This window comes from Fringilla coelebs (assembly GCF_963513975.1).
Source record: "Fringilla coelebs genome assembly, chromosome: 1".
NCBI classification, from domain to species: Eukaryota; Metazoa; Chordata; class Aves; order Passeriformes; family Fringillidae; genus Fringilla; species Fringilla coelebs.
The window spans coordinates 75,373,420-75,399,183 of NC_140028.1; the positions used below are offsets into that span (position 1 = coordinate 75,373,420).

The window sequence follows — 25,764 nt, forward strand, 5'->3', positions numbered from 1 at the left end:
ATTTAAGCTTTCACTGAGATTTAAATCTAATGCAGGTGACCTGGAATTTGAATTTGGTTACCACAACACAACGCACATTAATCTGTTCAGCTTAAGTGCCTGAATTTTCACTTTCATTGAAACTTCATGTGGTGGTTATTTTTTTTTATTTTTTAAGAGATTTAAAATTTTCATTAGTATGTTTGTAACATGTAAACCTGAAATTTATAAATCTTGCATAAATCACATGCATATGAGTGTAAATGTTAACACTTTCTCTCTACTCTATCTTTTATCTTTATTCTTTTGGAATAGGAAGGAATGAAAAATCACAGGGCAAAACAACATCTGGATTTTGTTTCTTAAGCAGTGTTTACTAACTAAATATAAAACAGTATTTATACAATTAGCCTTTCCCCTTAATCAGTCTGTTTATTTATGAAAACTGCTACCTTCCCCAATTGTCCATAACCATATGTTCATTTAAAAAAAAAGCAAAGCAGGGTTGAAATTCCTTTTAAATAGCTGGAAAGAGCTTTGAGCTGTTTCTAATAGAACACATGTTAAAACTTAGAGGTACTGTGCAGCTCTCCTGGTGACAGATGGATGAACATCGTGTGGTGCACATGGCATGTCACCCTGGCACCTTGAGCCTGTTTTATTGGGAAGGGAAAACCTGCTGTAATCCACAGAACACTAGAGAAAATGAAGAAAACTGGCCACGTGTCCTGCTAACACTTCAGCTAACGTGAACCACGCAGCAACAGGAGCTGGTGTTTCAAACTGTATCCCAAAAAACATTGTGGCTGATGCTGCTGGGAGACAAAGCTGAACCAAATTGCAGTTCTGCTGTAACAACTGATTGCTCCTTCCCTGCTGTAAATGAACAAGTAAGAGCAGACTATTCAGGGTCACTGTCAGTGCTGAGAGCTAGGGAGCTTTCACAGTGCTCTCTGAGAAGCTGCTTTCTCTGACCAGCACCCCGACTGCTCCCCACGCAGTGACCAGCAGTGACTCCGCCACGCTGAGCTGGCCCTGCTTTTACCCCAGTGGCAGCCACTTAATGAGGGTGCTCAGACCTCCTCAACTAAGAGGTGACTTGCCTTCCAGCATGATTCTGAGATGTGAATGCTGCTGCTGCCAGCCCCCTGGGAGAGCTGACTGTCCCATTTCCCAGTGCACCACCGATGGCTGCCCCTCGGCTCAGGGCACACGGCCGCGCACACAGACAGACGAGTGAGGGCACGGCTGTGGCCGCACAGACGAGGATGCAGTGGCTGCAGGAAAGCAGCCTGAGCCCTCACAAAGGAGGTCTCTCTTCCTTTCCTACAGCAGCACTAACAGCTGATGTCAAATCAGCCTGGCAGTGCAGAGAGGCGGATGACCAAACGCTAATCACGGGGCTGCCAGCAGCTAACATTAGTCAGGGAAATGGATCTTAACTGACTGCAACTTCTCTGTCAGCACAGGAGACTTAAAAAAGAGCTCAGCTGGGAAATGGGGAGAAAATTGAAAAAAAAAAGAGAAAGAAAAAGAGAAAAAGAGAGAGAAAGGTAATTTGTCAGTATCTGTGCCCCATCACAGAATCTTGCACTCTGGTATCCAAGCTCAGAGACACCACCGGTATTCTAAGAAAACGCCTTTGCTAAAGCACAGCCTGTTTGCTATTACTCCCCTGTGTGTGGCAGGGCTCCTTTGAGTAGCTCACTCTTCTATGCACAGCTCATATGTGAGGGAGGGCTCTCCCCTGACAGAGCAAACCTTTGCTGTAGTGGAGAAATGCAGTAAATTAGCACCCAGACAAATTATTTTGGGATTTCTGCAGTGCACTGAGGCTGACACATCCCACAACCAAAGGGCTACAGATGTACCACTTTTCTCTTGAGTCTGTCTTCCCTGAGTTTACAACTGTGCAGCAGCCTCAGGGCTGATCTGCGGGGCCATCTAAACAGCATAGAACCAAAACGTTCAGTTCTTCAACAGCCTGATCTGCAATGGCAGCTGCACTGGCATTTGGAGCAGTATCTCTGCTTACATATGGAAAGAAGCATTTTTCCCAAAGTGCCTAATGGCAGTGAAGTAACAGATAATGGCAAACAGCATTATGGACACTCTTTAAACTGCATGCAAATTACCAAGCATGACTGTCCTAGGCCAGTGTTATGATGCTTGTATCCCCATTGGTGTGTGCAGTTTATGCTGGATATTGTGTTCTGTGCCTTCAAGACTGGCTCTGAAGAGGGAATGTTTTGTTTTGGCTCCTTATCAGCCGCTCCCCCACGGCTGGTGGGACACACAGACGGGGCAGAACAGAGTGCTGCTTCTGCTTTTTGCCTGGCTTTTGGCTTTGCTCTTGCTTCTGCTTGCTCTCGCTTCTTGCTTTTTCTCTTTAGTTAGATTAGCTAAACTATCCAAATTTCGTCCTGGACTGTTTCTCCTTTCCTGTTTGGACCTACTCAAGCCTGCTCCGGACTGGGACCTGGGAACACCGGGAGTTTGCACCCTGTGGCTGCAGCAGCTGCCCCAGCGCCGGAGGGACTGATACCAGAGCGACCACCCAGAGAGACTTTCTGAATTTGTCACCTTTTTCAGAGCGGTGAAACAGTGCTGCCATCCAGTATTGTTCATTTGGTGTGCTGGGGGTGCTGTGCCTGTTAAATAAACAGGTTCTTTCCACTGCTCTCCGAGGAATTCTTCCCAAACCGGTTGTGGGGAGGGGCCGTGTGGGTTTGCTTTCTGGAGGCCCCCCCCTTTGGGAATTCTCTCCCAAATTTACCCTAAACCAGGACAATGACTTACTTTTTAAAATCAGAATGGTCCTTTATTTGTACAAAAAAATTTGACAGCTGAGTCCCTTCCCTCTGCTACACAAATTTCACATTCAGTTGCACAGTCACAAAACATGGCTTTGGAAGGAATCCCCACTAACAACAAAAACCACATCAATGTGACTAATCACAACAGCTCTCTTACCTATGAGGGGTTTAATGGCTTCTACTTAAAGCCTTTAAATAAAACAGCTTGTCTACACATTTTTCACTGAGCAGTACAACTAATTCCCATTTTTTGAAGAGGCAGCCTTAATACCCTAGCATTAATAGCAGCTTCAAAGCCATGAGACAGTACTTATGATCATCCTTGACAGAACACATGTGCATGGTGCAAAGTTGGTCTGGAAAGGCTCAGGTGTAGCCTTTCAGATCCCATGAGGATTTAAACAAACCAGGAAGTTATGTTTCTTAACAAAACTATGCCTTTTTTTCTACTCTGACCTAATACTGTCACCACCAACAACAGTGACGGGGTGTTTCTGTTGCAGTAGTAGGATTGCAGTACTTCTGGGCTGGAGGTAGGACATTTTTGTCCCAGTTCTATTGAAGCAGTATGTCTTTGATGATTGAAAGTTTCCCAAGGATTTATATTGGGAAGGTACTTCCCTGCAGGGCTGCTGCTTGTACTTAAAGCATCACTGTTATTTTTTCGAGTGGTTAATGGACTTCCTTTATCTTTACATCTTCTGGAATCCTTCTACAGATCATCCACTGGAAAATTCCTTCACATGACATGTCTAAGTACTGGATTTATTTTGTCTTATCAGCCTGGGAGCCCTTCCCTCTCACCTGAAAGAACAAGATGGTACCAATGGTGATGCCACTAGTCTGACTCCCATTTGTTGAAGTAGAGCCCCTGAACAAAAACACAGCTATCACCAATGGCCATGGGAGCTCACCTGGCCACAACAGAGGCAAATTTGAAGTCTACTTCCTTAGAGCCTGTGGCACACATTAATAGGAGTAATTCCAACCTCCACTGAGTTTGTGTGCTGAAGCATTTGCAGGATCATGCCTTTGAATGCAACTGAATCTTTAGAGCTCGTATCTATTTTTCTGCTCTGTCTGTTGACAAGCAATCCTAAGAATCTGTCACTAGCAGCCAAAAATAGAAATGGGACAGGAAAAGCTATGGACCTCAAAAGTGTTTCTGGAATTTCACTGCAGGCAGATCTCTCATGATGATCTCATGAAAGAACTGTCCCTGAAAGTAAAATGAGAACTTTTGGATACAAAACCCCAGGAAGTCACAAAACAAAAGCTAATTGAGGTGATTAAAAATTACTCTGAAGAGGATAGTGATGGTAATGTGAAAAGCTGGTAATCTATCAGAACCAGAGTAACCTGATAAATATCATGGGGGATTAAGAATACAGTCAGTTCAGAGAAAACCCTGAGATTGAAATAGCATTCTCAGAACAATTTAGAACAAGGAAAGCTTCCCCTTTGTGGGTCTGTAACAACTCTGACAGACTTTGAGGGAGGCTCCAGCTGCAGAGAACATAACTTTGGTCTGGAACAGGACACAAAAGAAAACCTCAAGGCATGTGATGGTAGATAACCAGAGCTAGGGTCTCATGGAAAGTCTCCAGACAACAACCAATTCAGTGGAGGCATGTGTCTGTTTCTTGCTCTAGGAAATACAAGTTAGAGCAAGAGCTGTTGGTCTCTAAGCCACATGGAAAGAGGTCAAGCTTAAGGAAGTGAAAAGACAGAGGAGATGCCATATTGATTCATGCAATTCTGTCTTTGAGGGTGGCCAGTTGTAGCTGTTTAGGGAAAAAGCACAGGAAATAAAGAGCAAAAGAAATGTAATTCCGCCGAGTATGGATTGAACTGCTTCATTTTCAACTGTGGAATAGCACAGAGTTCTGTATCCCGCATTCTCAGGTTGTGGCAAGGGGCTGGGCATGGTTACAAATACTTCTGGCTGTGTGCTGTAACATTTCCTGTGACATAAATTAGTTTATCTTCGTGCATAAGCCATTTCCTACCCAGACATAAAGGTTCTACACTAAAATGAAGGGGACAAAGGAATTCTGTCAGCGCTCCCATACTCAATAGTAAATTTGTGAATGCAGGGAGAAGAGTTCCAAAGCAGCCAGGTACCCCATGGAAAGTATGCAATGATGAGGGTAAACAGTGAACCTGTCTTGGGTAGGAGTAGATTCAATTGTAGGACTTTGAGCATTGTATCCTAAAACAATTGCCACATTTCCAAAGTACTTTTCTAGCACAATTAAGGACTTGTTCTATGGAAAGCTTCTTTTCTAGGTTCTCCTTTTCTTTTGTCCTTCTAGTGCAGGTACTGTGTTGAGACAATGTCCTGGCCCTAAGCACTAATATAAATCCATCCTTTTTAGAAACAGACATTGGATTCACCCTGGTCATCTGCTCCATTATTTGCTATGATTCCCACCAGCTGCAGTTTTCTTCCACAACTGCCTGTTTGTTGCTAAGAAGACTGCAGAAACAGTGTTCTTGGGGAAAATGCACTGTATTTATGTGTGCAAATTGTTCATTTTGAAACATGGCAGGCTCAGCAAAATTTCTCCCTGAAAATCATCCCCATGAAATGGGGATGATTTAGATCCTTTAGTCAGTATCAGTATCATCTCTGAGACTGCCCTTTTTAGTTAATTTTGAGAGCAAACAGAACAAATGTGCATCAAAGTATCCCCACATGAAAACCCAGTGCCAGGAGAAGCAGCAGGGAGCAGCTACTGCAGGGTCAATCCATGCTGCCTTTCTCACCATTCACAGTAAATGAAAAATTCTCAGGGACAGGCTGCCATCCCACTGCATGTGACACAAATGCATTCTCTTGTCTTCCTGACACATTGGTTACCTGAAGTTTTGTTCATTTAAAAAAAGAAACATAAGGAGATTAAAAGAAAAGCAGGTCTCTGATATCTTTTTGCATGGGAGGCTGATTTGAAATGAAAAGTAGTGAAAATGAAATGGAGTAACTCCAACTTTTAGATATCTAGCCTGAGCTAATGACAGCTGATTTTCTTGTTACTCCAACACTATGATCACACTCCCTTCTCCAGATAAAAGCAACACAGCTTCACAAGACCAAGGCAAGATAACTCACCTTTCTTAAACTGCTAGTGCTTTTAGCATTAGGAAGAGGAGGCAATTTTCTGGTTGAGACAAAAACCACTGAGCTGAAGAAAGGTTTCTTACCGTTAAGGACAACGCCATGCAGACAAAAGTGAACTTCTTGATATGTGTGGCTGTGACGGTGCTGTTGGTGTTCACCAGTTTATTGCTGGGGTTATTCTAGGGCAAGAGAGAGAGAGAGTGAGCATTAGCTCCAGACTACCAGGAGCTGCTGGCACCAGGGTCATGTGCTAGACCTGACTGTCTGTGCCTGTCTGTGTCTGACTTGGCTTGTTTGCTTTATAACCTAGAGCTTTCTGAGTACTTTGTACCACTACAGAACATTTTCTGCCTAAACTGACAGCAACTGCTGCTACAGTCACTGAAGGCTGAGTAATCTCCCTATTTTTCCAAAGAATAAGTCCTATTTAATAAATTCAGCTTTGGTAGCTCTTTCTAAGAAAACACCACATGATTTTTTTTAACCCTTATTTTAATGTTTGTAATATGTTTTCACAGGAAAAACTGGATTTGATTCCCTTTTACCACAAATTGGTACCAAATCAAGAATGCAAGCATCCTTACTGATCCAATTAGACAAGCAGGTAATATAAACAAAGCTTCTAGAACAGCTGGCTCCATTAATGCAGTTTAATGAACAGAACATAATTAGGACTATTAGATGTTCTACCTTGAACATGGGCTCTGTACTCACATGGCAGCAAAGTTTTATCTAAAACAACAAAAGCCTTCTTCCAAATGTCTAATAGAGCAAATGAAGCTGAAGATTTAAAATTGCCCTGGGGGAATGCATAAAACCAAATGAAATGGTCTGTGAAAGGAGAAGAGGGGATATCAAAGCAGGTTACCATTAGGAGTCCTAAAGGAAGAGGCTGTTAGGTCATATATTGCATTTACTCTGGGACTGTTTGAGATACTCAAGTTTGTGCACCTGCTGATAAAACCTCTACCATGAGATGTACATTTATACACCCTAGGTGTAACTTGGGTAGGGCAGCAGCACCTGTCACAGAATCAGCCTTCTCTACTGGAGTCACTTGTAGGAGAAATAGAACTATTGCAGGCACATTTGGGGAGTGGAGCACTGTGAACAGCACACTATTCCACACACATTCAGGTGCTTGATGGAATTTTGCAATTTAAGTCTTTGTTTGATCATTGCAGCAATTGCACCTAGATAGCCCCACGTTCCTGCCTAAATACCTGCTTGGAAGTTTGGGTGCTTGAAGATGGAGGCAACCCAGACCTTAAACAGGAAGCCACTCCATCTGACCTTTTTGGGAACAGGCTATGAAAACTCCCTATCAACATTTTTTCATGCATCTATTACCATTAATTGTGTTTCTGAAGCAATGCTTTGCTTTGCTGTTAGTTTTCACAGATATGAGGATAAGCTTTGCTTACATCACTCACCACGGTATAAATGAATTTTTTGCTGCATGGCTCAACTTTCTAACAAGCCTAAAATAACAAAGAGGAAATAAAGCACACCCAAAACAAGGCATCCAAAAGGGCTGCAAAGAAAAAGTTTTCTCATTTGTTTGTAGCTCACTGCTGCTATCCTTGCCCTTGCATACTCTGCCCTTTGCTTCAACTCTTGACCACATACTCTTTGGTCATAACTCTTCCACACTATTTAGTCCTCAGAACAAAACACTATGGAGCAAAAAGAACTCCCATCTAGTCATCAGATAAAGAGCATTCACAAATCTCAAAACTGGTGTTGCACTGAGTCAGGTGGCAGGGTCCATTAGGAGCAATGGCACTGTCACCATATAAAACAGCACAGAGAGCACAGCACAGAACTAGCATATGCCTGCTCTCTTCCAAAATGTCAGTAGTAACCCTTAACTTGAATGCAATTGCTAGCCATGGGGCTGCTTTGGACACAAAGTCTCATTGAAGACTGAAGTAGGACCCTGCATCTCTCTTACAAATGTGAAGAGAGATAATGATTTCCCTTGTGAAGAAAACAATGACTTCTCCAGTAGAACCCCTGAAGAGGGGCATCTCAAATCCCATCAGTCAGTGTGCTTCTGATGGCCATCAGCATTGCCAGCCTCCTGAATAACTGACAAAAGAAAATGGGAGTTTGCAGGCAAACACACTGTTTTGGCTTCTGAAAATCACAATGGACACCTTACGGGATCCAGAAATAAAAAACTGTTTCTATCTGGACTCTTCTGAGAAAGACTTATGTTACAAAAACAAAGCTTTTGGAAGGCACAGTGACACCAGGTGATGCATGACTAAGGGAAAAGCAATTCTCACAGCAATCTTCAAAAACCCACTGTGGGTTTCAGGTTTGGTATTTATTGCCTGAAAAGTACAGTGAAGGAAACACATATGGTTTCCAGGATGAGACACCCTTTATACTGCTGCTACCTCATTTTGTACATTTTATTACAAATTGCTCTTCAAACATGGAACTAAAATTCCCATGAGTGCTTTTCCAGCAGTTAGATAAACTGTACCCATCTGTGCCTTACCCTAGCATTTTCTTCTTCACATTGTGCCACAAGAGCCCTGTGAGAAGGCATTTAACTGAAACAAACAAATGGACAAATCATGGTCTAATCCTGTCACCACTGCAGTTGTCAGTGTATCTCCCACCAGCGAAATGAGACCTGAATTTAGGAGTCTTAATTGCTGTTACTCCTGCTTGGGAACAGTGCATTTGATTGTGGCTTGGATCAAATGAGGTTAGCAGCTCCTGAGTTTCCTGTCCCAAACTATTTTTATCTTGCAGTTCACTGGGTGTGCATCTGCAGTTCCTTTTCAGCAGCGTGGCCTCCGAGAAAGCCTACATGTGATATTTTATCTGACAGGTCAATTTAGTTGTACACAGGCAGGTTAGGAGGTTATGATTGATTTGACTCTGCGCTGGTTTTAAATTCTCCTCAGAAATATGGTGGGTGACATTAAACAGGGCTTGCTCCACTTAAATACATTCCAGAGAAAACAAACATTTTTCATGAGTATTTGAAACCAGAAAGTTTAGTTACTAATTGGTAAATAAAGGGAAGGAGATGATCTGGCATTTGAATTCTGGAGTCACAGGACAGGACTGTTCTTTGCACAATATATGGACTAGTGAGTACCAGTCATAAATCAGAGGAAAAAAAGAGACTAAACAAAATTAATTTTTTGCTCTGTGCTCAGTTCCAGGAGCAGTCCTTGCATTCTTACATAATTACATGATTTACCAACAAAAATCTTCATAGCCTTGGTCAGCAAAATCAGTACAACTAAAAGAATGTCTGTTATCTCTGTTAGTGTCAGTCTGTGAAAAACCCTTTGCTAAATATTAGCATAAGCAAATGAATCCAAAGCCACTTGAGAGATACCACAAAATCTGGAGGGGAGACGTGAGCTTGCTCATTCAGTGATGACACTTTCTGAGAAATCACTCCATTACCTGAGTAGCTGCCTCATAGCAAGAACTTTTTTTAATCCCTAAAATTACAGCACCTATCTATCCAAAAGGCAGCTTAATACCTTGTAACACAGAGCTAAGGTTAAAATCATAAATCAGACAACAGCTTGAAGCCACAGGAAGCCAATTAATTTTAACTAGATTTTAAGAAAACCTATCAGTGGAACAACAAACAGGGAGAACTAGGAGAACCACACATGCAAAACCCCACAAGAGGTATTGATGACAGCCCTAACAGGGACACTCACCTTGTCAAAAGCAGGGTACACAGCTCTGATCTCTGTCAGCCAGCCATAGGGCATGTGTCCCACTGGATATGTAGCTGTCAAAATCGCCACTGCCTACGAATAGAGACAGAGAAACGTGAACTTCAAATCTTCAAACACAACGGTGAAACTAACACAGGCTGCTACTGCCCACCAGTATCACCACATTGACCTTGGCACAATGCAAAACCAGACCAGGCACTGGAAGATTTTTGTTTCAGGAAGACCATCAAAATGGCCATCATTTGGCCTGCCATTTTAAGCTTATGAATTTTTTTTTGGGCCATGAAGTTACCTAAGTCAACTTTGTCATTTTGAGATAATAGTTGAGCTGTGGTGCACCCCTTACCAGGCCAACACCTTCCTCCCATATTGCTCCTGAGTTATTTTGACTACAGATACCTAAGCAGCAGAATGCCTTGCAGCTCACAGTTGTTTTGGATCATACCACATCATTTCAATTTATATACATTTTACTTGGTTATCCATAAATAAAATAGCTTCAAGTAAGGCAGACTATATATAAATCATTGGATCTCAGTGGCTGACTGAGGTTGGACATCAATATGACTGCTTGGAGGCTTGGAGGCACTTAACAAGACCAAAAAAATCTACCTCTGCCCACTTTGGTGCTCCTCAATGAACACCAGACAAAAACAATTCCAGGTGAACATTTTTATTATAAGATTTTTTTCATTATTATTATTATTATTATTATTATTATTATTATTATTATTATTATTATTATTATTATTATCATTATCATTATTATCATTATTATCATTATTATTATTATTATATTATTTAAAAAAATTCACTACCTGAAATTTTAACAATTCCCTGCCATTTTACTCTTCCATGAGTACAGTCCAAGAGGTTTATCAAAGACATAAGCTCCCCCCCATATTAATGTATGAAATATTGTGGTGATTTTTCTGGCTGCTGAAGAAAAGGTCCAAATACATGTCCTTCACGTAGGAAGGGTGTTTAGGAGCTCTTCCTGTGGCTACTTGTAAATCTACTGTCACTCCAAATTTTCTAGCACTCAGAGCTGAAGTATGCATCTAGAAATCAAAGTACTTGGGTGCCTTTTGTCTGCAAGTTCAGATCTGTTACAATCCACATATTTCTGATTCATTTTACATCTGGCAATGGTAGTGTTAAGAAAGAACTTTTTTAACTACTGCTGTTTCTGTTTCACTCCCAAACTTTCAAAATACACTTTCTTGATTATCTGAGCCCATTTTCCCATTATAAATGTAACTGCTATCTTTGCTTGTTTAAAAGATCTATACAAACACAGGAGCATGTAGCAAGCTAATTTGTTCCCTGTGCTGTTTGAAAAGTGAGTGGAACGTGGTGATATCCACAGGGAGGAAGAGAGTGGTATAGATCCTTCCCTGCTAATAATAGCATTAATAATGTTTAATGTACCTTGAAAAAGTAATTGGTTCAAATAAAACAAATTGGAATTTTAAGATAGTACCCTTTTTAATTGCACACCCTCCCATTACTGTATTTTCATCAGAATTTCCATCTGTATGAAACCTAACTAGGTTATATCGAGTAAGGAATATAGAAGCTGTTTTGCTTATTTTCATCGTTAAATCCAAAAAGACTGCAAAGACACAGTACCTGTTAAAGGAAAAAGTATTTCACTACCACATTGTGTTTGCTAAATTCTGCTTGGATGAAACTATCAAGTTTTCAGTAGTGATTTTTTTCCAGTGTTTTTCCTCAGTTAGTGTTATTCCAACATACATACATGAAAGTTTTCCTAAATGTCTAGCACCTGTGTTTGACAGATGAGAAAGGCCCCTATGAAAGCCACCAGCAAAGGGGCAGCCCAAGCACCACAACTGTGCTGGCAGTCCAAACAAAGGCAGAAAGAACTAGACAGTGCAAGTGGATTTGTGGTCCTCATGAACATGTTACAGCCTAGTCCTTCACAGGGACTCCCTGCCCACAGTGAAAGCTGCTGCTATTATTGAATAGGGGACCTGTAGAAGTCCTGTGGATAGAGATGCTCCAGACACTGATGTAATCTGTGTTGTCAGCACCTCCCTTTGCAAAGGCAATTATTTCAGAAATCAGAGAAAGTTGGGATGTGACCATTACTGTTAGTGTAAAACTGCCAGTAAATCCCCAGCTGTGACATGTATTTGGAGTCATCCTAATAGCAGCAAAATGGAACTGGCTAGCCATGGAATGTGATGCATCTAAAATTGAAAGTCACCAAGAAATGTAAAACTGACCTTTGCAAATTTTTGGCTCCCCTTGTACAAAGGTCACTGTTAACACATAGACTGACCCCTGAATCACATATGTAAAAGTGTAAAGTTTCCCAAGTTCTTTTCTCACAGCTGTTTATTTGCAGCCTCTGGCACCTCCTGAGTGAGTGAAATACACCATATCATGTATGGCAAATTAACAGCAGTTCTTTGAACTTTGCTTTTAATTTAGTATCTTACAGCATTGCTTATCCTATGGCTATATGCATCCAGACATCCTCACACGAAACTGGCAGCAGAAGTCCCCCAGACTTCCTAGGAGCATGGGTCAGCTTGTGGGGAGCATTGGTAAAGGCTCTACATCACAATCAGAAATCTGTAGGAGACTTCTAGAGTAATCTGAAATTCCTCAAGAGAAACAGGGTGCATTTCATATTCCAGCCAGGAGGCAGATTTTTTTTAATATGTGCTCTGTTATGTCTCTACACTGTTCTGTGTGATGCACTGACTGCTAACAGTAGTTTCACTTCAGTTTGCACAGCCATAAAATATACATGACAGGAAAGAGTACGACATGGGACTACTGTCAACTGTCCTAAAATTTCTGGGATCTAAATGCTACCAACTATATGTCCTTATGTGTAGAGCATGAAAGCCTGGGATGCAGGCACTGTTCAGCAAAAGAATTCTACTAGACTTGTTGAGGGTGAGGTCCCAGTAGACCTGGCAGAAGGGCTCATGGTGAGAGTCTGAGCAATCTTCTTTTCAAGCATAAAAAGAGCACTAAAGAGAAATATACTTAAGACAATTTTTTCTTGTCAGCTTGGCTGAGGAGAGAGGCATAGAGGTAATGCCATGGAAATGATCATTTGCAGGAAAGGAGAGCACTGCCTCTCTTACCTCTGTGGCTGCAGAACTACCGCCTAGGTCCCGGGAGACAAAAAGGTTGACAATGGGCCTACTTATTCGCTGAGTTGCCAAAATTAATGCCAAAGGCCACCAGAAACTCAGCATCTTCCTTATTGTAGCTTCTCCCTGCAACACAGGGTAAAACAAAAATGAAGTGAGTTTGGGAAAAAACATGCAGCACAGGACCAAAAGCACGGAGAAAGGTTTTCTGCTTTTCCCATCCATTGTCAGTTTGGTACATTAATTTCAATAATTTTCAATATGAGGAGTCTAAAATATTTTCACTCATGGTAGCAATACTGATTCAAAAGAAGATGTGTCATGGATCTCAATAAATAATGCATAAGGTATCTATCTGCATAATTTGTTCTGACTAGCAGACAAAGCTCCATGAAAAACAATATGACATTTGAAGAAAAAGAGAAATTTTGATATCTTCTTCCATATGAACTAAGGTGTTCACTTAGTTCATGCTGTGCTGTCTTGCAGCTCAGTACAGAGGTCCTCAGCAGACACATCCAATCTATGGAAGGCATTGTGTCACATGTGCTGCTGCTGGAATAATTGGTTCCACGCCTCTTTAACTGAAAATGTGTTTACCTGCAGGACAGAGAGAAGGCCCTTCATGCACAGTGGTTTAATGCAGTATCACAAGACTAAAAAACCCCATGTAAAACTATTGAGTTCCAAAAACCACCAGCACGAAGACATACCCCCATTTCAGGCCCACTTCTGTCAGGAATAACATCATGTATGTTCCTGTAGTATCCCAGGCAGAGCGTGGTACACCGGACAAGTGCTCCCATGTACAAGGACAAGATTGGGATCAAGAGAGGCTCCCTGCACTCCAAGTGACTGTGAAGCAAAATGGCTACAAAAACAACCTGCAGAGAAAACAAACAGATGATTAACAATTTGTCTGGGTGTTTCTGCAGGGCCAACAAACCTCCTGGCTGATTCCTGGCTGATTCCTACTAAGCAACAACTTGCAGGGTTACAGTTCTACAGAAACTTTAGCCAGGAGCCCCCAGTATTTGGTCATGTGCCTGAGAAGAACAGGAGTTAACTTCATCTTCTATGACACAGGACTTGAAGTTTGGGCAGGTGTCAGACTAGAACCCATAAATAGGAGAAGGCTGGCATGAAAGTCTGGCAGGGTCTGTCAGCAAGCATGTGGCTGAGAGTCACCCTTCCCAGGAGAATGTGCTGTTCTGATACAGGCTGAGGCTGGAGACATGCTCCTAGGGTCAGCTTCTAAGCCCTACTGTCGTGTTTTGGTTTTTTTTTTTTTTGGGTTTTTTTTTTTCACTTCAACATTTAGGAGCAGGAAGTCTTATGTCAACCTAATTTTCAGCTCTTTCAAGTGAAATTTCACTATTTCATTATTTGCTTTTCAGCTGAGAGCCACATTAATGTAAATCAAATGGAAACTTTCAGCTAATGAACAGTTCATAATTCAGCCTCTTAAGACTAAATGCTTAATCCATAAAATGTAAAGGAACTGATTAATATGATGTTATTCTCTTTGTTAAGTACAGAGTGGATGAAATGCCTGTAAAATTCTAAATGACTCAGGATGGGGGGCACGACTGGAAAGCCAACTGTGTTTGGTGCTGTGAAGAGCAGAACCAAGACAATCCTGCCAGGACATACTGGCATTCAAGTGAGTTACAAGAAATAAAATACACATTGTTCAGGTGCAGGTTCTCTCCTTCACTGCTAGAGCTGTAGAATTAGTTAAGAAAAACCCCACTCTGCAAATGCCCCTGAGGCAGGCCACAGTGCTTGTGAGGGTTTTCAAAGCTACAAAAACATTGCTTTTCAGTAGATAGAAATAAAGTCAGTCACAAAGAGTGTGCACATCAAGCTGATGACAGAAAAATGAAAGAAAGAAAAAGAAGAAAATAAAAAGAAAAGAAAAAAAGAGAAAGTGGCTACTGCCTGTGCCCCTACTGCCTGTGTGGGGTGCATATGTAGGTGTAGAGTTCTGGGCTAGGACAGCCACAACGTTTTGTGTTCAGGATTTGCTCCTGCTCTGTGTAGTATTCTGCTGAGAGAAGATGACAGGTGTCTTATTCTTCACAACCCTGGCATCCCCTCCCCAACCGCTGTGGAAAGGGCACAGCCAAAATAAGAATTTGTTTCTGTATTTAGCTGTGCCTGGCCTGACAGCCAGGGCCAGGGAACTTTGTAGGTCACATCGGGACAAGAGCAGACCCTGAGGGTTAAGGTCATTTGCAGTAATTGGTATTATCTCTGGGGATTTAGTGCACTGCTGCAGTGGGGCAGCCCTGACAAACACAGAGTAGTGACTGACTGAACAGTTCAACTTGGTTTATGGTTTCCTTATGTTTAGTGGAAGGAAAACGCTACGGAAAATTGAACTAAGTGCCACTGACTTCGTATTTCCTTCGATGTTTTACTCTTCTATGCTCTTTCTTACCCAGACATTACACCATACAGCTGGTAATGGGGCACTACAGCAACTGTTTATAATTGCTGGGACTCTTAATTTCTAAATATTTTTATATGTTTTCAAATGAGGGCTGTATATTGCTTCTTAAATGCTACAACACAGTGTATGAATGCTGTTTTTTCACTGTGCCTGATACAAAGCAACAGGATAGTTAACACCTCCCTTTTGAAAGCTCAAAAACCATTTTGTCTTCTCTGAATCACCCAGGGCTTATCACCACAGACCCCTTCTGGAGCACTTCTGAGCCTTCACCTTCTGGAGCAGTAACAAGTACTCACAAGGTGGCTTACAATGCATTTCCTTGGATTAGACACCATGTGCAGAATCCTGCCTTCACCTCCAAGTCAGTATTTCACTGGAACTGTGCAAAGTGCTGGGGAGAATGTACAGAGAGAGAAAGATCTATTTCAAAGCACTCTCTCAGCCTCAGGATTGGTAGCAGCCCGTGGTCTCTTTGCCTGACCTTCCTTTTCCCCAGATGTACACGTGTACATACAGAACTTATTTCTCAGCCATTATGGAACAGGGCTGTGGAAGTGCTCCAGGACATGACCCTAAGGCAAATAGCCCTGGGAACTGACTTGATCCAGTCAAGTGAGACTGTCCTAAACCCCAGCTGCCAGCAAATAGCCTTCACATGATGAACAGTCAGAGGGCAGCACACAAGATTCCCTCCTCTGGTGTCTTGCTTATGGAAGAGAGAGAAGGCACAGAGAGACTGTCCTAGAGAGTTCCTGTTTAGGAAAGCATCTGCTCCATAACCCAATGGGAACAGTGACTTCTATGAGGAGCCTTTACCTGAGCTATGACATCTGAGATGGAGGCACATCCCACTAGGAAACTGTACTTGTGTTTCAGCAGAATCCCAGCATGGGTCCATGCCTGAAAAAAAGATAGAAAAGTTTGGAAAGTGATTATGATATAGTGAATGATTTCAGGTCCAAGAATGCTGTTTTCTGGTTGCTACAACCTGCAGCAGTAGCTGGTTGAACCTTACAAACCTTAAGCCATTAATGCAGAGAAAGTACTGGCCCATCGAGTTCCTTGTTGTCAGGCTGGCAGGGAGAACAGGGATAAATTTACAGACTGTACAGACATTTCTGAGCACATCCTGTAAGAAAGCAGCCCTTCACAAATCAGATGCTGCACAGGATGAATTATCATAGTAAATCTCATAAATTTGATAAATCTAATAAATGCACCCACTGGATGCACCTCTGAAGTGTAATATTCATTGGCCCACTGAGTTATACTGAGTCTGGAAAAGAAATCCCAGTTCTTTTTTATTGTCAGCTTCAAGCAGACAAAGTGGTGAGAAACTGGTGGAGGCATTGGCATGAGAAGGTTCTCCTTTCCCAGTTTTACACACAGGTAGAGGCATTAAAGAGAGCTGCCACATTTTCCTGTTGTGCAGGCCACAAGCAATGAAACTGGTGATCTGGGAAGCAGCAGCTCTCTTGACCAAGCATTTGAGATATACTGGAGTTACCTGTGCTTGCAAAAACTGATGGTAAGAAACATATTTTTGACAAATTTGCTTTGAGAAATTATTGATTGTATTCCTTGTGAGCACTGCAGGTCTGGGAATGCATGGCGAATCCAAGTCTTTCACTACAAACCAGAATGAGGTCACATACAGACAACAAGTGCAGCTCATCACAAGGTGACCAGTGCTTTCCAACAGGCACATCCTGTAACTCTGACAGGGCAGCTGAGGTTTCTGACATTTGTCATGATCTCTGGATGTTTGAAGTCCACTCAGACGATTTCTCCATGTAGCAGGAGATGAGTCTAGGTACGTACAGAATTACTGCTTGCCAAGGACACACCTTACTTCTGCATACTTCAGTTTCCCATCAGGTAACAAAGTTTGTGAACTAAGGCCACAAAAACATAACATTAACATTAAATTTCAGTTCTGAATCAGACACTCACCATGGCATCCATAAAAGGGAAGGCAGCAAGATAAAGGAAGGCCCTCCGAGTTTTACTTCCCACTGATTCATCCACATGGTGCAGCTTATTAATAATGTAATACCCCAAATCACTATATGCTGTAAAGAAACAAGATAAGAATGAAAAACAAAGGTTGCATATGGACTGTTGGGTGAGACATTCAGAAGTACCTGAAAGGCTGTAATTCCTTGGAGCTCAGACACACATCCACTTAGCAAGCAGCTGCAAGGGCTTCAGATATTGCAGCCTCACCAGCTGCTGTTTATGACTAAGAAGTGCTCTCATGGTTCTTTTTAAAGTAACCTTTGGCAGAGGCGTGATAACAAATGGCTGGACTGGGAGATGAGTATAGTAAGTGCCACATCTGTTTGCTAAATGAACACACTGGTACTCCAGAAAATCTACTGCTCCTTCATTAAATCAAGGCTCTTTGTTGGAAAAGCTTTTTCACCAGGCATTGTGTATTTCATGGGATATAGTGCCTTATAAATGCTGAAACCATCTATTATCACTGCATTCTCCTGACATTACCTGTAAACCTGCCCAAAGCTGTAAAAGGATGCTGTGATTTGTGAGGGCATGCAACAAATCACTCTCATTATGTCTCTCCCTTACTCTGCTAATGACCAGCTCTGCCAGGACCTGTCAGGACACTGTGCTTTGCTGTGCAGTCCCTGGGCAGCCCTGACCTGCCTTAGGTTCCTTCCTTATCTAGAGCCAGCACCTCCAGAGCCACAGGTCAGAACAGGGCACCTCTGGAAATTGGGGGTTTCCACTTCTACCTGCCAGTGTGTTCTTCACCGTCCTGTTTCAATCCAGGACAATTTCAGTGCTGGACAACTCTCTTTTTCCAGGCCTCTCTTCTCAGAGTGTTGGGCTGAAGGCTGCACAGACAGGGGAAGTTCCCACACAGCTCTCTGCAGAACTGTTTACAGTTCTGTTTGTATCCATGTTATCCAGCTGTTTTAAAAACCCTGAAGTCCTCCCAATAACCAGGAATAACAAAGGCTGGGACTGGAGTCTGAACTAGGGAGACAAATTTAATATGCAGAGGTAAATAATACAAATCAGTTTTAACCTTTTATAAACTATGCTCTAGACCTGCACATCATTACTTGATTTCCTCTATACACTTGCAATTGATGTTAAAAGAATTATTAGGCTGTAAGGCCAATCTCCCCCAAGGCAAGCAATGGCAGAGTTATTTGTGTCTGGGGAACCTTATTTCCTACTTGTGTATTTTCTAAGTTACCTATTTCAAACGTGAACATCTATCTAATTTTCCATTTATAACAACCCTATTATCTTTGTACAAATCTTCATACAGGGTATTTCAGGAAAGAGATCCTTTTCATGAATGCAGGTCTCATAACTGGATTGACAAATGCTAACATTAGTCATCAAATTCAATCCTCTTAGCCTAAAACTGCCTTTCACAACTTGTAAACAATATTTGGAAGCATCTAAAGAGGAGTTTAAGTTGTCATTGTTTTGTGATGGCTTAGAGATACAGCAGTTAAATGATTAACAGAACTGAAAAGACTATTTGAGTCCAAATAAGATAGTGTAAACAAGATAGCAAAATAAAAGAAGGTGGTATGACAGCAGTGTGAACAAGCACAAGCCTCATTCCAGATAACCAGGACTGCCCAAAAGATGCTAAAAATGTTAAAATCTCCTCCTTTTCCTATGCTGATCCCTATCTACATGTCTTTCACCTGAACTGTAACTGTTAGACTCAGTCTCCAAATTCACTCAGTAAATCCCAAGTAGCTTAGCCATCTTCCTGATGCACTCCCAGCCTTGTTTCCTTTCAAGAGGGTTGGGGAAGAATTTTAAACCAGGACTCCAACTTTTCTTCAGTCCTAAGAAGGCAGTTTAGTCCCTTAAGTGCTCAAGTGCTTGTTGCAGTTCAAACATCAAGCACAGCCTCTTGATATTTTTGCACGAATAGCCATGCACCAGTCTTCACTTGGTGTTTTGAAAACTCTCAGCTGCAAAGGGTTTTTTGCCTGGTAAGTCCTTGTGGAAAGCTGCTTTTATGGCAGGGCAGTACATGGATGTTCCTCAACCAACTTATTTCAATGAAGGGAAGAACTCTGGAAGGCCTGTGGAGCAAGCCATGTGGGAAGGTCAGATTCACTGAACTTCTCTGAGGTTCCATTGAGTGTGCTTTACACTTCTGCACAAAAACTTCAAAACCAGTGCAGGTAACACACCACCTTATCCTCCACATGGGACTGAGAATGGCAGTCCATGTGCTGAGGAACCTGCTTCTGCAGAGGGGCCACCTCCAGCAGGGCACTGCCAGAAGCTCGGCACGCTGCAGAAGGCACCCTTCCCTGCTCTCCCTGTCCTTCATCTGCTTTAAATGAGACTTTTAAAGTGTTTAGAATGTGAGTAAGCAGTAACATTTTTGTCTCTAAAGGCCACTGTGGGTTTGTTTTTTGGTTTGTTTTTTTTTTTTTACCTAAAATTTACTCTTACAGAAAAATTCACAGAATCAGAGGGTCAAAAGCTGAACTACTCTCACTTTAAAGAACAGAGTCATAGTTTACTGGCAGGGCACCCTCAAGGCATTTATACCATTACAACTCATAGCACCACATATTTAAGGTTTCTAGGGAATATCAGCACTGAGCTCTGTAAGCTTGAAACATTTTTTTTCTCTCCCCATCAAAAAAAAAAGTTTAACAGCCCTTTTTAATGTGATTTTGGTTTTAAATTCATAATGGTTAAACTTAAAACATTATTTTCAAAATAGTCAACTATTTTATATGTCAGTGAAAGCACACAATCATTTTCACTGATGTCCATGAATGTTTCTGTCCTCACAAAGAAGGATTTAGCAAGCTGAGATTCACTGACAAACATACAGGCATGTGTCACTGAGCCATGAATCAAGCAATTGCTGATGCAATTAGAACTTAACCTTGGCCAACCTTACAAACTTATTATGAAGAATGGTACAAAATTAATAACACAGACAACAAAGCCAGAGAGTATTACATGAATCTAAAGCAGATGGTGCTTCCCACTTCTTGCATCATTTCAACTAAAACAGAAAAGTCCAAGTCCAAGACAAGCTGCCTGTTTACTCTTCTCTGATACCTCATTTGTTTTGCTATGTCTAAGGATCAGATTTGCTACAGAAGCTAAGGAATTCTTGCTTTTGGTTTTTCCAGTTGAGTTTTGAGACCCAGAAGGTCAAGAAGTGACACTGAAAACTGTATACCTAATTGGATCTCCAGGTCCCTACACCAATTTCTCTAGCAAGCCAATTACTACCACACAAACTTCAGACACCCTTAAAACAACACACTCTTAATGATGCCAGCAATCTCAAATACCTGTACTGTAGTTATTTTGGAGCTGACTGCTACTGAGCATGTCATACTTAAATCACAAAGAAAAAACTCTCAGAGGAAGTGGCACCATTTACTTCCAGACACGGAGCTGCATATTCTTCATGACACTGATGTTAAAAGGCTCACTTAGTATGGAGGGCTTACCAGCAACACTAAGAAATGCATCATGTTAGCATAAAGTTATATAAATGACTTTTCTCCTCTGTCAAGCTGGCCATTTAGTAAGATGTCAAAAATATGCAGAGACAGGCTTAGCGTCTTGAATCCCTTCTCTTAGAGCTACCAAAGAGCCAGTCTCTGAATACCAGGACACTTCAGACCCTGGCTCCATAGGGACCTTCCCACCAGCAGACTAACTTGGGGCAGGAGCTGCCCTCAAAGTAGCCCGGGGAAGGAAGGCAGAATACTGTATTCCAGCTGACACCTGAAACAGCCAGTCCAGGAATACTGAACTGCCAAGAGCGTTGGAAGGAGGATGAGAACGTGGCTTTGACTCCCTTTGGGCAACTTGGTTCTCAGTTGTTACTGCTGCCTGTACAGGGGAGTGACAGGAGCTGCTGGTGAGGACTTTGCAGACCTTCATAAGGATGTGGCTGGGTGATGCCTGAGGCACCCAGAGCTTGCAGCTGTGAGTTCAAGTGGTTTAGCTCAGCCAGGCACTGGCACAGAGGATTGTGTGAGCCCCAGGGGGGAAGCAACAGTGGGAAGTTGGTGCTGAAGCAATGAAGCATGAGTCAGGTGGGTGAAACCTGGTCTGGTTTGATATTTTCCATGATTAGAGGCCACTGTTTGTGAGGAGCTTTGTGTGTAGACTGCAAATAGTCTCTATCACAGTTGGAGATGTGGTGATTCATTGTGGTCACCGTGTTTCTATCACCACTTGTTTTCTTCCTTTTGGTACTCCTTATTTCATTGGGCTTTGTGTTTTCTGTTTCTTCCTGGGCTTTGACAGTCCATGGCAGATAGACATGTCATCTTCCTTAGCCCTATATTTATGGCATGTGGAAAAAAATTAGTCCCCTAAGTGTTATTTGTTTCTCTTTTTCATCCACCAGGCACCAGTGACCCGTATTTGTGTCTGTTGTAGACAGCCTGGGATAGGCTTGCAGCTGCTGGGGAGCACTTGCAGGTCCTAGGAGGCTGCCTGTCACTGGACTCCTTCTCTTCTTCCTGCTAGGCAGGCTGTGTATCTGTGGGTCAGAGCAAAATAATCAGGACTTGAAACAGGTTCAAAGGAAACTTGGAACATAAAATTTGGCAACATCACCCAGGCAATTGGTGCTAGAATCTAACTCCATTCCCTCAGGCGCTCTGCCAGTCTCTGCTGTGGCCTTTGCATATTTTCAGGCATAGACAAGTTAAAATACCAAAAAATATTTTGCAGTCTGTCACCATAAAAAGCTGAAAGATTGTGTGCAGTCCTTTAATTCAGGGCTTTAAAGCATGGTAAGCACAGCCTCTTTTTTTTCACAGTGTCTGCCGAGTGCATTTCAGAGGTTCTGAACTCAGCAGGGCTCTACTTCCAGGCAAAGGCAAAGAAACTTAGCTGACAGGTTTTCCAACCTTTGTTCCAAACACCTCCTTTCAATAAGACGTCCCATATGGAAAATCCAGTTGTCTTTCACCTGGAAATCTGATAGTTACACTTAAAACTTTCTTAAAATCTATTCTAGCTTAAAATAAAATACTGTATGACTAGAAAATAACTTTTTATCCAGCTGGCAAAGACAAAAACTTTGACCAGCGCTGGCAGAAAAGCAAGTGAGCAACTAGAAGAGCAGCTCTGGGGGATGAAGAAATATTCCAAGCAAAGAAATATGAGAGCCAAATGTACAAATGGGCCAAAATTTATAACACTGACTCAATAAAAGAGCTCCAAATGTAAACATGTTTAAGAAGTGACCAATCGAAATCAGTGAATTATATTAACTGGAATGCATGGATTCAGCTTATAAAATTAGCAATATCTAATCCCTGGCTAGTGAGCCATAACTGTAAACATTTTTTATGACTGTAACATGGAGCAAAGCTAAATGTTACAGGGCACAGGGCTCGCATACCACTGGTGGAATAAGAGATATGAGGGTCAAAACAAACTGTAGTGCTTGGGAGGCACACAGAGCTTGTGAGTATAGCTGGCAGCCAGTAAAAGGGTAAGAGCTGGGGGCATTTGTGTTTACCAGATGGATCTTGAACCTACTCAGGCAGGAACTGAAATAGTCCTATTCTATTCTATTCTATTCTATTCTATTCTATTCTATTCTATTCTATTCTATTCTATTCTATTCTATTCTATTCTATTCTATTCTATTCCATTCCATTCCATTCCATTCCATTCCATTCCATTCTATTCTATTCCATTCCATTCCATTCCATTCCATTCCATATGATGAACTGCAGCACATGTTGCCCTTGAGATAACAACAGCCTGATAATGAATGCTCCCTTTGAGGCCACTCTGAGATTTCACAGCAATTCAGGATATTGCCTTTACACTTGCATTTCCCATTTCTCTGGGATGGAATGACACCCTGCGGGTGCCGATCCAATCCAATGCCTGTCAACCAACACATGCCTCCATAGGCTGTCACAGTCACCTCCTCCTTCCCATCCCTTACAACTCTCAGCTTTTCAGGATTTTACCTGCTCAATGCAGTGCACTCTCTGCTTCTTCATCCAGAATCTCCTGTTCCTCGTTGCTATGGTCCAGAGGTTTCAGCTCTGTAGAATGAGCCAGGAGGTGCAGAGAATCTCGTGGGGTTCTTGGAGAGGATGAAGTAGGAAATCTTCCAAGTTAAATGGCTTTTATTGCTGTAGCTGATGCTTGAGCCGATATCCCATTTTTGTAGTCTCTCAAAACCTGGCAAATCCTGTGGCTGCCTTTTTAAATGTTCAGTTTGTGTCTGCTTGTGTATTTTCTTTGTTTCAGAGTACACTCAGGGAGTTGGTCTCAGTTTGGTATAAATTGCTCTTACTAACCTCTTCCTCACAGGATAATTATTCAACAGAAGTGGATGATGCCTAGCAGCAGTAGAGAGTACTAACAGATAGTTTAATGAGGATGCTGGCTCCTGCCTGCTGAGAGTTTTGTACTGTGAGATAAGTAGCAAAGGAATAGATGCAGAAGGAGTACACCAACAATGCCATCAAGAATGACAAACAGCCCTACCAAGCACACCTTGAAGTCCTGCCAAACCAACCCAGCAGGTACTGCTAACTGATCATTACTACCTCACAGTAACACTGAGCTATCAGCTTCAGGCAACCTGTCAACCTCATCAATGTTTTGCTCACACACCTGACTGAAAGAGATCAGCAGCATGTTTTGTTTCCAGGCAGGAGAGCCCCGTGCTTGGAATCTGCTCCTTAATAGCCTGTTTAAAATGCAATAAAAATTGCGTGGATAGGCAAGATACCAGCCCAAGAGAGCTCATCTCTTCTGCATCTCCTCTTGTACTTACAAAATGAAATATTAAGCCTACAGCTTAAGCAGTTTGAAGAATGGGTGAGGGAAACAAATTAAAAGTCATATTAACTGGACATGAAGTGACCTTACCTATTAAAGTATGAAATACAGCAGCTACAGCGCCAGCCACAACCATGCACAAAACTGCTTTGGTCCTGTCTCTCTTGCTGTTCACAAACACCAGACCTACATTTTTGAAGTCACTCATTGGCCCCGTGAAGAACTTCATCAGGGAGTATGCCAGCCCATAGCTGGCCAACATTTCCACAGCATCTTCCTTGACAGCAGCAATGCCCCTGTTCAATGCCTGTTGAAACACAGAAAGAGCAAATGATTTAGAGCATGTGGGAGGCTACCAAACACAATCTCCTGCATCTAGTTTATGAAGGAACAAGCAAATTTAGCTGTCATTGTTTTCACCCCAAGCTGGACTTTATTTCTTTGGATTCAGCAGCATTAACTTGTGACCTGTGACACAGCAAAATAATTCAATATAGACTAAATTCAAGTCAAGTAGACTCAAAGATAAGGTAAGTATCTATTTCTGAAGTATATAATGGAACTTCTGCCATACCAGAAATCAGTCTCTTTCCTTTTTAGAGTAATTTTATGACCTGATAACAGTCATGGATAACAAAAAACACTGAAATATTGCTCTGAGGTTTCAGCCATGATTTCAATGGAGCATAGTCCTTGCAGCTCATCTTTACAGGCAAAAGCTCTAACAAACGCTCAAAGTTGAGGAGCTAAAAAAATTTTTCCATGTAACAAGCTTTTCACAATATCCCATGTAATTGCTGCAAATAGCTGATAGTAATCTCTAACTTTCATTGTTTAATGAGGCCAAATATGCACATAAACATAACTGATCTCCTTTCATGTAGTTGACATATATTTGTGTATATACAAATTTGTGTGTTTGTATTTCATACCATATTAATTTATATCCTCTTGTAGGAAATTGAAAAATAACTACAGCACATATCTTTCAAGACATATTCAGGAACAACTAACTTACTAATTTATTCTAGGTCTATGTTTAGGAAATGTCTGCCAATTAATTACTGAGAATTAGATGGATTATTTTTATAACTAAGGTGAGCTGTAAAAAAGATGTGTAACATTCCTTCAGATTCCAGCTTGAACCAAAATGCTTCTAAAGTATTGAATAAAAATGACAGAATGACAAATTTTATCTGCAGTGTGACAGCATCAATCATCCGGTACACCCAGCAAACTGTTGAAACAGTACTAGATTCAAAAAGCATGAAGGATGAAATATGATTTTGTTTTAACAAGTATTTATTCCTGGGAGTTACAGCTGATGTGTGTTGACAGGACCACGGCAGTGAGGCCAACCAGGAACATCTCTCCAAGCCACCACCCAAACCTCACTGACACACAGCTCAAATGCCACTTTATCTGAATGAACAAACCAGCTAGAGTATCATCAGGTAATTGTGGCAAAGTCCTTCCAATTCAAATGTAAGCACAAGCTTTTTATTGCCGTTATTTGATTTTATTTGCCCTTCCAAAGATCATACAAGCAAGAAACTTCTATTAACTTGAAAAGAACCTGCATCCCTAAAGTAGAAATGAGCCTTTTTCCTACTGCTCTTTTCCACTCTTTCTATAAGACAGTCTTAAATTTTGAAACTAAAGCTGCACTGTCAACAGAGCAAAAAGCTGTAGAAAATACAAACTTCTCCACTTTTGATGT

At 41.7% G+C, this 25,764-nt stretch overlaps 1 protein-coding gene across 1 annotated transcript in view; it reads right to left on the reverse strand.

The window, feature by feature from the left end:
* Positions 1–25,764, reverse strand: part of ANKH (ANKH inorganic pyrophosphate transport regulator) — a 104,046-nt gene that overhangs the window by 24,044 nt on the left and 54,238 nt on the right. Inside the window, exons 2-8 of the mRNA XM_084223205.1 lie at positions 24,135–24,351; positions 17,190–17,308; positions 16,053–16,136; positions 13,492–13,662; positions 12,770–12,904; positions 9,621–9,713; positions 6,000–6,095 (exon numbers count right to left, since the gene is read on the reverse strand). Coding sequence (XP_084079331.1) covers positions 6,000–6,095; positions 9,621–9,713; positions 12,770–12,904; positions 13,492–13,662; positions 16,053–16,136; positions 17,190–17,308; positions 24,135–24,351 — 915 coding nt within the window. The remainder of the gene's footprint in view (positions 1–5,999; positions 6,096–9,620; positions 9,714–12,769; positions 12,905–13,491; positions 13,663–16,052; positions 16,137–17,189; positions 17,309–24,134; positions 24,352–25,764) is intronic.